General features: G+C 42.5%; 1 protein-coding gene across 1 annotated transcript; it reads right to left on the minus strand.

The window, feature by feature from the left end:
• Positions 1-771: 771 nt before the first annotated feature.
• Positions 772-12374, minus strand: LOC142409289 (alcohol dehydrogenase class-3). Its single transcript, XM_075500615.1, has 9 exons — positions 12310-12374; positions 8263-8364; positions 7180-7321; positions 6483-6570; positions 5447-5666; positions 4611-4871; positions 3719-3854; positions 2657-2795; positions 772-1064 (listed from the first exon to the last, which is right to left on the minus strand). The coding sequence occupies exons 1-9, from the start codon at positions 12319-12321 to the stop codon at positions 1040-1042; spliced, it is 1125 nt and encodes a 374-aa protein (XP_075356730.1). The 5' UTR covers positions 12322-12374; the 3' UTR covers positions 772-1039.
• Between the last annotated feature and the right edge of the window lie 219 nt (positions 12375-12593).

A 12593-nucleotide genomic window follows, 5' to 3' on the forward strand; every position in this document is an offset into this window, starting at 1 on the left:
AAGAAAAAAACCCCTGCAATGCCAAAATTAAGACTTAACCCTTCCTGCTCCAACAAACAAAATCCCACAAAACCCTGAACCCCTCATCACACAATGCTCTTTACTGTTGGTCCCCTGCACCCCTCAAGAGCAGACTGTTGCTCTAATAGTAACATTCCCTGATTCAATGACATGATCTTGTTTCTGACTAAATAGAGGTAACAATCCCATGCTGTTTGTTTTTGCAGTGTTGGCTTGCCAGTAAGTTTAAAGAAATGACAAAACTCTGCTACCGAAGTCTTGGAGGACACCACTAGGGCAAGTGGCTAGAGTAGTCTATGCTATCATCTTTACAACAGGCCTGCCTACAGCTACTGTAACGAGCCAAATAGGAAATAAGGCAGAATATGGACTTCCCAAGTGAACATGGGTACACCTGGACACTTAGGTCATACATCCAAGTGCACTCTGCTCTACAGGGACTTCAAGGTAGAGCTGGATGATACATCCTTCGTAGTCCTAGAACAGCCTCAGAAGCTTGACAGCTGTTGGAGTTCTTGCCACTCTCTCAGTACAGTTACAGCACATCAATGCTGCTTCTCAACCCAGCTGTGCTTAGCAAACTGCCTAGTGTAATGAATCGCACATCATTTGCTACTGACTCTGAAGAATGCTCTTCCTCTGTCATGTACACACATACTGTAAAATCACGAGAGGAAAACAGTAAGATATGGCAGTCATAGTCACAGTCTTAATGCTCAATAATTCCAACACTGTGTTTAGAAATAAGCTTTTATTAAGTAGATTGATTGAGTTAGGCACTATTGAATTTAAAGAACAAGTACAGAAATAGAAGTTCCACAACCAGTGCTAATTACATAACGCTATTCAGTGGTTACTGATTTTTTTGTTACTTAATATTCAGAATGCTCACCCTAAAATACATAGTCTTCCTAGTCCCAGTGAGTTTTCGTTTGCTTGATTCTACCCTCTATCAGAAATTCCATTATAAAAGGACAGTTACCATGTTGCTGGCCAACTGGAAGGTCCGCATTTGGCTCTAAAGCTTTAGGACAGTTCGAATGCTTAAAATGGAAAAGAAAAAAAAAGTTACTAAGAAGTCCATTTTCTCCCCTCCCTTTCATTGCTGAGACATACTTTAACTTAACTTCTGTCTCTTGTAAGAATGCTTATGCCAATGCTTACTCTTGTAAGTTATGCTTATGCCTATAATGTTTATCAAAAATCATGGTTAAAAACGGGTTAGTAATGCTCGTTATCTTTGGGTTTTTTTAGTCTCTCCCCCAATAAGATACTCAAAATGGAAGCTTTTTCAAACTACATGAGTGTCAGTTTTCAGTGACTAGCCAAGAATATTGATCAGGAACATTAATATTTATAGGCATTCCCTCTTTTGGCTACTTAGAGAATTTTAAGTAAATTTCATTATTACTTTCATAGGACATACTCATGTAGGAGTAAAGCACTGAAATTATACTGAAGTTTGCAACTGGGAAAGGGGATCAACTGCCAGATGAAATTTGCATAGATCCAGTGTTTCCAGTTGTATAAAGTACAAATGCAGTTACTGTTAACTGACTTATCAAAAATAGGAATACATATGAGATAAAGCAGATACAGTTATTACTTTTGAGAAAATTATATACAATACATCAGTATGGATTGAGATCAAGTACAAAGACCATGATGGTTTCTTGAGATTATGCTGGTAACTATTTATCCATCTGCAGATGAACCTAAATACGGATAAACAGAGTTGCCTGCATTAGTGCAAATATGCAGGAAAATATTTCCTTTTTTACTAGGACATCTCTCCAGTTTTTCCTCTTGTCCACCTGCTGATTCTTCCCTTCATTCAAAACATGTTCTTAAAAAGTATGTGACCTAGTCTGCTAAATAAGCTGGTTTCTACTCTTAGAGGCACTGGTAGCTCTCTCATTAAGGGTCTCTGAATTTCCAAAAAATTACAGAACATCTCATTAAAACTCATTTAAAAGAGGCCTGCTCTTGAAAAGACACAGCAGGACAAGCTTTAACACACCTCAGGCTAAAACTGTCTAATCCTCTCCCCTTTCCTGCGTTAGATTTTAACCTGCAGATACAAGTTCTGCCACAGTGTCCCCATGCTGGTCCCTATTTTCCCTCAAGCACATCCATGCCCTTATCTATACAGGGCTTTACAAGCATCACCCAATATATCCTCTGATAAGAATACCCTACTGTGCACTGCTTTTGCAGGCTGATCACTACTTGCAAAGTATACTGCTATAAGGGCAGCAAGGCTCATCACGCATCCAGCAGGTTTTTTACCAGCAAGTAGGGCCACTTCAATATGCAGTGAAGTTGGGCCTCACTAGGAAATTTAATATAACTATGGCCTAAGTCTGCAGTAGGAACAGTCCAAATTGCCATTTATCTTAATAAAAGCAGAAACTGTATTTCCCTTATATGTTGTTGCTTGGTTTTTACTCTCTGCCTGTGTTTTGGCACATGCCTAGAAGCTCAGAGAAAATGTATTTATCTTAGAATGAATATACACAGTATATGTCAGCCTTTATCCTCCCTGTTTAAAACATGACAGTGGGCAGGGAACCTATATTTTGACAGTGTCTCATCAAGAAATGTCTTCTACACCTTTCAGTATTATGAACATTACCTCTTTCCTGTGTGCATCAGCTCAAAAGCCTCATTAATTTTGTCAAAAGGCAGGGTGTGAGTCACAAATTCATCAACCTTGATCTTTTTGGACATATAGTCAGTCACCAGTTTTGGTACATTGTCTACGCTCTTCCAGCCTGAAAGACAGAAAGCATGCATTTGTTTTTCCCCTTTCCACCCACCTCAGAATACAGAGAGAAAGAAAAAAATACAACTCTTACATGAGTACTTGTGTAATAAATATGAAAAAGAACTGAGATCAGTGACATGTTTGTCCCTCCTGTTCTACACAGGCAGTAAGGAATGCAAGAGGACAGCTAAGTCTGGCAAGAGCACACGTTATCCACACGTGTATGTGCACTAACCTTTCACTAGGTATTTCAGCATTCAACGTAACAACAGCCCTCCCCTAGGAAAGCATGCATGAGGCATCTCTATCAGCCCTTCTATGTATCTTTATAACCCAACTAAGTTTTGTATTACTTGGAAAAAAGGCAGTGTAATAATAACATCAAGTTTGGATACTTCCATGAACTTCAGCAATTACTGAATCCCCAAGTTATCAGTAGCTGTAAAAGTCTCAACGTTTTTTTTTGGTCTGACAGCAGAAAATGTATATCAAGTACTTGTTGCTTTTTATTTTAAAGCTCTTTATAGCACATTCCCATGTTAGCCCTACAATTTGCTTAGTGATTAAGCAACACAAACATGTTTATGTGAGTTCCCATCTCCCCAAAGACTAGGTCCTTTCACCGGACCACACTGAACCAAACCTTCCAGAAGTGATGAAGCAATCCCTCTGTACCACTCCTTTAGTACTCAATAGCATATAGTTATATTCTCTCTTCAAAATATATGCAAGATATCATACCAATGTGTTTATTTGTAGCCTGTCTGTAGGAATATCAGATTTTAAAATCTTTATCTTAAAAGTCAACACAGCATTTATGAATAGCCTGTCAGTAGTACATTTCTTGCACAAGCAAAAGCAAGGCAGTGTGTTCTTCTCAACTTGAACCCACAGTAAGTTATTTTTATCCCCATACCAAAAGAGAGTTACCTCCAAATGCGGTCCCTTTCCATGTCCGCCCAGTTACTAGCTGGAATGGCCGTGTGGAGATCTCCTGACCAGCAGCAGCTACTCCAACTATCACACTGACTCCCCAGCCTTTGTGGCAGGCTTCCAAGGCAGCCCTCTTCACAGATGGATAGGACAAAGCAGAGCGTTTATTGCTAATGTTTATGCTGCCTAGACTGGCACAGGTTGCACTTCCTTTCCCCCAGTTAATGAATCACCACATTAGTATTTAAGGAACAATAAATACACTGAAAATTACATTAAATTTTCCATTGGTTCAGACTCCTCATACTGTTAAAGATTCACTTCGCTCTTTTTATATCCCATCTGGCTTCCAGAGAAGTCACTCTGAACTCCCACTGGGAGTTGGGATAAACTGTAATCAGAAACAATCTAGACCATGTTACTGACAGGAATGCTGTTGTAATTCCTGAAAACCTAGCCTTACATTCAGTAATACTTCTGCATTTCCAAAGGTTAAATTCATTATTTGAGGAATTAGGGAAATACTGAGTGGTCCCTGAGATTTTACTGTTCATTGTACAATATATTTTATGTGGGTTTTGTTAATTTTCCAACTGTCAACATATGAAAACTTGGGATTTCAAATAACTCCCCTGAAGGAAAAAAGTTTGTAAATTATAAGTGCCATTTTCAACCTAAGTAGCAGCATCTGCTTTCATTACGTAATTAGGATTGGGTGTAAATTGGCCCTTTTAGTCATAGCAGTTATCATTACTATTGAAAACATAAATAAATTAGTATGGCATGTTTTCTGTAACAAGAAAGCAGCTCATTTCGCTATTTAGCTAAACGACTAAGTGGCAGCTAGCTATCCCCTCCCTCTGCGTACTACTGTTACGCAAACACTCACCATGACTCCAACATTACCAATGCACTCAAATGAGTAGTCTACACCACCATCGGTCATCTCAACCAGCACCTCCTGTATGGGCTTCTTGAAGTCTTGAGGGCTAATGCACTCAGTAGCTCCAAAATCTTTGGCTTTGGCATACTTATCCTTGTTCAAGTCGATGCCAATGATCCGGGATGCTCCTGCTATTTTACAGCCCATAATAACTGCCAGCCCAACTCCTCCTAAACCAAAGACAGCACACGTAGAGCCAGGTTCCACCTAGGAATAGGAAAAGAGCCATGAGCAACACCGAGAAAATTCATCCTTCCACGTAAGTGGGAAACACAGGTTAAGAAGTCTGTAATGAAGGAAACATGGAAGCAAATATATATGGCTATGAGACTTCATCACTTAGATAAGGGAAACTATACAGAAATTTCATCCAAAAGCTCTTTAGGTACTAAGCTTTTCTTTTTGCCCAAAGACTCGACTCCCATAACCTGCCCTAGACTCATGCACACTCACCTACCAGCTCTGTCTCACCCTGAGCTTCAAACTATCAGAATGACTTGCGGCAAGATTAAGATGAATTGGAAGAATAATTTGTATATAGCTGGTTTCAAAAGGGATGCAGAATCTTCTACCTGGATTTCCTCTAAAGGGCATCAGGTTCTTCTAACCTGATCTGGCCTTTATGGAGAAGTCAGGAATTCTTAGCTAAGCTTCATCAGTTGAAGAGGAAGAAAGAAGTTTGGTACATCATATTTACAGTCCTAATCTAGTCCCTAAACTATCTGTGTACTTTGGCTCAGATATAGTTACAGAGAAAAGGCAGAGGCAACCACAGCCTTTACCTTAGCAGTGTTAACAGCAGCCCCATAGCCAGTAGAGATGCCACAACCCAGCAGGCACACTTTATCGAGAGGTGCTGCAGCATCTATCTTGGCTACTGAGATATCAGCCACCACAGTATACTCGGAGAAGGTGCTAGTTCCCATGAAGTGGTAAATCTGCTTTCCTTTGCAGGTGAATCTGCTGGTACCATCAGGCATGACTCCTTTCCCTTGAGTAATTCTTAAGGCAAAGACAGGAAAGTACAGTCAGAGTCCTAAGCAGTAAATACTATCACCAGACAGTATCCGTTGAGTAGCACAGAGATGCAGTTGCATACTTGCACTGTTATTTTTTAATCATTTCAATAAACCCAGGAGTTCACAGAAACCCAGGAGTTCAGATGCTAAACTCCTAAAGCTTCATGCTGTTAATTCCTCCATAGAAGCACTGAAAGAAATGGAGTTTTATCAACATGTTGATCTTGTTAGGTACCAATGCTAGATGCTCGTGCCACGGTACCACACTGCTGTCTTCACCTCCTTCATTACGCTTCCCTGGAATAGCACCTGTCAATTACGTCACTGGGATTTTTGTTTGGGTTTGGGAGAATTCTTTTCCAGAATGGGAGTTGGAAATTTAGCTGGGAAGCAGGTGTTAAGGAAAAAAGAGCTTTCTGTATAATTCTGTACCACTTGACAGCTTTGGTGTTGGCTCCCAAGAGCTAAATTCCCTGAAGTGCTTCCCTTAAGTATGGATTAAATATGGAGTCAGCATTTATGTTTTCAAAGCTGTGGATACAATCTAGCAGTTTACACCTTCACATACATGAAAACAGAGAAACAGATTTATTTAAGGGCAAAAAAGAAAAGAAATTTTAAGGAAGAATGGAAAGCAGTGCATAACTGACTCCCTAAAACACCTACTTTCCGAGTCATCAAATGATGCATCAAGAGATTTATTCTTCAAAGATAACTCCTGTCAATTACTTTTGATAACTAGAACAGGTATACATTGAACAAATACTATACTGTGTGTCAAAATAAAAAGCATACAGACCTTATCTTCTGGCACAGATTTGTTTTAGGATTCTTACAGAACTTGCACTCCCCACACTGGGGGATATATAGAGGGATAACAGTGTCCCCTAAAAAAAAAAAAAAAAAAAATATTTTGTGGCTAGTTATCAAGTCAAGCAAGGGATTAGGAAAAAACTGAAGTTACTCAATTTTCATGGTTTTTATGTGAGCCTGTGTTCATGTAAAGACTTCTTTGTGTATTTAAAATGGTTTATGGTATAGAGTAGCATTGTTTATAGAGTGCTAGATAAAAGACTTTTCTCATGTCTGAGCAGACAGCTGATCATAAGTTCATCATTTCAGAACAAACAGGAATGTTACTGTAAAACAAAACCCCAAATCAACAGTGAACAACATGATTAAACATTTTTAAGCCCTTTAATTAAACCAACAGGTAACTACTATAATTTGAAAAAGAACCCTCTTCTAACTATATTGATCCAATTTCAAGTAAGAAGTTGGTTATGCTAGGCTCTTTCAAGCATTAAACCAAGAGCACATTGAATACATTACTGTTGTATCTCACAGACAAGAGAAATCTACACAGGCATACACCCCATAATAAGACATTATATTAACTCCTGCAATATAGCATTTCAGCGGCCCAATTTGACAGCTGACCTTCTAGTAAAGTAATACTTTTAAGGAAGGCAGAAAACTTGTAGATATTTTCTTACCCGGCTTTACTTTTGTTACTCCTTCCCCAACACTCTCGACAATTCCTGCTCCTTCGTGACCCAAGATCACAGGGAAACATCCTTCAGGATCAGCACCACTCAGAGTATAGGCATCAGTGTGACAGACAGCAGTGGCAACTATCTGTGAAGAAATATATAATCTGAGGCACCTTAAAGAACAGAATAGTAGCACAGAGCTAAATATTTCCCTTTGGTCAGAAATTCAGAACAATTGCTGGGACAAATTTGCCAATCCTGGCAGCGTTTGTGATACGGCCAACATACTTTCACTCCTGGCAAGGCACAGGAGTGCCAAGGCAAGGCACTTTTTCTTATTTTGAAAAAGTGAAGTCATGATAGTACATCTTTTCTCATTTCCATCAACTAAATTCTGATGTTGAAACAGGTAGAAGATGACACCTGGTTTCCTACAGCTAGATATCAGTACTCCAAGTCATCTCAAAGTAGCTTGGCATCTCAGATTTGAAGTCAGTCAGTCTCTCAAAGGTAAAATGACCAGAGAGACCACACAGAACTCTCAGTACTGCATAAATCCATTTTAAGTCTTAAGGACCACACAGAGATTTATCCAGAGAGATAAATTTCACCTTTTTGGCAGATATGGGCTACTGGAAAGTCCTGATCAAATCAGAAACTTGGGTATGGGGAATCCAAGAGACCAATCGCACAGCTCAGCAGCCAGTAACTTATGGCCTGACTGAAGTTAAAATCCACTGTGTTACACAGCTGCAACAGGTCACAAGCTGCTGCCCTTCAAACAAGATCAAAGGTGTTCCTAGTTCCAATGTTTTGAGGGAGCTTGGTCTGTAACAACTGGAATTGATCCCCAAGACTAGCCATGATCTTTAGACCAGACTGTGAAGTGAGACAAGTAGAAATTAAAACTGTTTTTCATAAACAGATGATCTAAATACCATAATTTTCTTCTTTGTAAAGCCACCTGAGATACTAATGAACTAATGCTATCCATTCAACATTTCTTCTGTTGGTAAACAGACTGTTCAGCTTTAATACTTTGTCTCCCAAAATACAATGCATACAGCTAACGATTCATTTAATTACCTTGATACGAACTTCATGAGCTTTTGGTGGAGCAACCTCCACCTCCTCAAGAGAGAGAGGTTTACCTGCCTCCCAGGCAACAGCAGCCTTGCATTTAATCACCTAAAAGACAACAACAACAAAAAAAGAGGACATCTGTTGTGTGGTTCATTTAAAATAATTCTTGTTCAGCCAAGTGAGAAAATGAGAGAAACACTACTGGCTTTTGGAAAGAATCCCAGATCTGAAATTCGTAGTTTCAACACAAAGGTTTAATTGCCCTACATTTGCTTTCAGGAAGCTAAATAATAATGAGTAAACCAAGATCTGAAATTTGGATGTCATTCTCTTATTGAGCAAAAAATATAATAAACCCAGGAGTGCTTAGGAGATACTCAAATACTGCAGTGAAATGAGCAACAGGAATGGAAAGATTGCATAATAAAAATGGTGGTTTAAAATAAGAGACTGGCATTTATTTGAGATGTGTTCCTTGAGCACAGAGTGTTCCAAGTTAAAAAATTTCAGAAAGCAAACTGGTGGTCACATAATGGTCTGAGACCCCATCAAGAGTGAATTTCTTGTTCCTTATCAGGATGGTGCTGAGTACAGTTTTGGCAAGGAGATGTGCGTGCATGCAGCTGACGTGCAAAGCCCTCCAGTGATGCATAGGGACCAGAGAGATTTTGCTATATTGTCAGCGAGTTGTTGTGCACTAGCACCTCTGCAGAGCCTGCATGGATTACTTTTAGCAAGTGTTCATTCACTGCTCTCACCATGACAAATCCTGCTCTGCAACCACACCTATACCTCCCAGAAGCTTTTCAAGCCAAATGGTGCAGAGCCTGGATGAAAGAGCAGGATCTGTGGATCCGTAAACCCAATCCTATCAACAGGTACATAGGCACAACTGACTGAGGAAATCAGCAGGCATTATAGCCATACAATCCAGAGCAGCTTTGGGTGCTGCAAGGGTAAGCATGTGGAGTACCCTTAGATGTCAGTTTTACAAAGCATGACTCTGGGTCTATCCTTCAGGATAAAATGGGCAGGGTATCAAATCTGAATTTTGCTTTCTGACAGACAACGTCTTTCAGCAAATGTGATCTGCAATAGCTTCCTGCAGGACACACAGACCAGTTCCGAAATCAAATTCCAGACCTTATCTACATAAAACCTGACGAGGAATACTATTGCAGACTAGACTGCTTTGGAACAGATCCCTTTGCAATCTACTCAAGAATAGCGTCCATGTATTTTGGAATAACTCAGTTATACCAGAAGACTTGCACTGATTTTCTTCCATGCAAACAAGGTCTAAGCCATTGCTATGACAGTTGGAAATATGAAGCATTTCATAGTATGCAATATAAACTGATGTGAGAAAATGATATTTTGTGCATTCAAACTAGCTGTGGTGTTCCCGTGGAATCACTGGAAGGGGATTAATACAAATTCCCAAGACCAGACATGCAGTCATCCAGCCTTTTTGAGATTTCACTGCCTGGAAGAAATAACAGCACCAAGACCACTTGTTGAGCTTGCCAGGTCTGATTCATCACCTGTGTGTACAGGAGAAAATAATGGGTAGTTTATGACTTCCCGTAGTACTTTTGTTGTACAATGAACAGTATCGGACTTTGCCAGAGCCAGTTAACACCCTCGCTGTACCTGTACAAGCAGAACTGCAGATGTTTACCTTGGCTTAAACTTGCTAAAATAAATACTGCCAACCCTAAAGGGCCGGAAGCTTTATAACACAAAACACGTACCCATTCCTACAGCCAGCAGGGGCCTAGATTGGATAGAAACACCCTTAACCCAGAACCGTGAATTCCCCTTGCTCTGCTTTTTATTACCAGGGTAATATATATAATGCACCGAATGTGACATAGTAACTAACCATGGATTCACAGTATGCGCATTCAGTCATAATCTCTAAATGTACCAAAGATTTTGCCAGAAAATCTAAATTCAAGGCACAAAGTGCAAGAGGAGCCATCATTCAGTCAATCATTTACTGGTTTTCAATCCATCCCTCATCCTCCCCCCACGAAGTCACTTGTTCTCACAAAGGAGACTGTGCATTCCTAAAATCTGAATTTCCACATGCTTATTTAAGCACAGGATTAAAGAAGGCAGAAAAGAAAAGTCTCCTTATGGGATAAATTCTGATCTTCCTAAAACTAACATTACACATCAGGAAGTATATTTTGAAATAATAAAAGTTTCTGAATCAGAAGTTGTTAAAGAAGCTGGCTTTTGAAAGAGCAGTCAACTCACAAAGCCATAAAGGCCCCTGGACTATTCAGAGTGGGTATCAGAAAAGTCCCATCTTCTGACCTTTCGATATTCAAAGCTTTCCACTGTTGCTTTGCTGAAAATCTTGAAGCCAACAACTGGAAAAAAACCCAACTGTCACCAGTTCTTCATTTTCTCTATTAATATATTAGCACAGGAGCAGAACTGTTGAGTTGCTTGTAACTACACACACGATCAGCCATCTCACTCAAGATGAAATCGAGCTCTTGGCAGTGACAGAATCTGCCCTGTCCTCTCTGGAACTGCTGATGGCCTGGACAAGCCTCCAGTGTCTGGACAACGGAGACCACCCAGCCTGCTCAGACCCAGGGCACTGAACTGCTGCACAGAAATTAAAGCAGTATTAAGTAAGTTTGGACTATCATGCCATTTTGAAAGCCATGCAGCAAACTTGCCAGGCAATGGTTTTGAGAGCAAGCAGGGTCCAGCTCTACTGAAAATGGACTGGCAACGCTGCTGGAGAGCGGCCTCAAGGATCGCACTCACCGTGAAGTGGCATTGTCCCAAACACACACCCATTCTTTCTTCTCCCACTAAACAGTTACAGGAAGAAAACACACAGGGTGAACTGTGCTTGACTATTTCCCCCAAGCCCACCCATCTCAGCTGACATGATGAGTATGCTCCTTACTGCCTTGTGGCAACGGAACGTGCACTGAAAATCCAACACCTTCCCAGCCCCGTCTGCAAAGTGGTGTTTTTCCCTTCCTTCAAGCTTACCGTAGAATCACAGAATGCTTTGGATTGGGAGGGACCTTTACAGGCCATCTCGTCCAACCTCCCCTGCAAGAGCAGGGATATCTTTAACTAGATCAGGTTGCTCAGAGCCCCATCCAACCTGACCTTCAATGTCTCCAGGGATGGGGCTCCACTACCTCTCTGGGCAACCTGTTCCACTGCCTCACCACCCTCATTGCAAAAAATTTCTTTCTTAAATCCAGTCTAAATCTGCCCTCCCTTAGTTTAAAACCATTGCTCCTTGTCCTGTCACAACAAGCCTTGCTAAAAAGTCTGTCCCTGTCTTTCCTGTAGGCCCCCTTTAAGTACTGGAAGGCTGCTATAAGGTCTCCCCGCAGCCTTCTCTTCTGCAGGCTGAACAACCCCAACTCTCAGCCTGTCCTGTAGGAGAGGTGCTCCAGCCCTTTTGAAGTCACATCTGTCCGAAGCCCATAGGAAACCATGAAAGCTCAAGGTCTTCTGCTCGTTCTTCCAACACTGTGACTAACGAACAGTCTTAAGCACATAAGCAGAACCCTCAGACCCAGAAAACGTGCACAGTGGTTGATTATAACACACGGCGGGGAGCAATGCGTGTAGTTTTGTTCCTAACCCTGCAAATTCTTACAGCAGGCGCCTCCCACGCGCAAGTAACGGCACTGATTTGTGCCGCACACCTTGTACGCGTAGGACAGGAGCCAGGAGACGCCAGGCCAAGCCCTGCGCCCCGAATTTCGCTAGCGCTGCACGCTCGCCCTGCAGCGTCCGGGCGGGAGCACACACATCAGCAAGGGCCCGCAACCCCTGGCTCCGGAAAGCCTCCCAGCACGTCCGGTCACCGGCGCCGTGGCCGCAGGGCGCCGATGCGGGGCAGGGCAGGGGGCAGGGCAGGGCCCGCCTCAGCCTCAGCCTCCCCCTCAGCCTCGGCCTCGGCCTCCCCCGTGCAGGCGCCGCGCGGGCCCCTCCGCGCGCCCCGGGGAAGACTCCACCGCGCGCACCCGGCGCCTCCGCGCACGCGAGCCGCCTCACCCCGCTGGCCATCGCGCGCGTCTGCCGCTGCCCGACGAAAGGGGAAAGGGAAAGGGAAAGGGAAAGGGAAGAGGAAAGGAAGCCCGCCTCTCCCGCCCGCGCGCATGCGTGCTTCGGCCCCCTGGGGCGGGCGGCGCGAGGGCTGTAGGCGGTGTGTGGCGGGAGGGGAGGCGGCTGTTGGGGAGGGGAGGCGGTGAGGGTGCCGGGCCGGGGAGCTTCGTGAGGGGGCTGGCTCCTTCTCTCCCTCATTCCTCGCCGGGATGGCAGGGCAGGAGCGCCCGCAG

The sequence above is a fragment of the Mycteria americana genome, chromosome 4, assembly GCF_035582795.1.
Source record: "Mycteria americana isolate JAX WOST 10 ecotype Jacksonville Zoo and Gardens chromosome 4, USCA_MyAme_1.0, whole genome shotgun sequence".
In the NCBI taxonomy this organism is placed as follows: Eukaryota; Metazoa; Chordata; class Aves; order Ciconiiformes; family Ciconiidae; genus Mycteria; species Mycteria americana.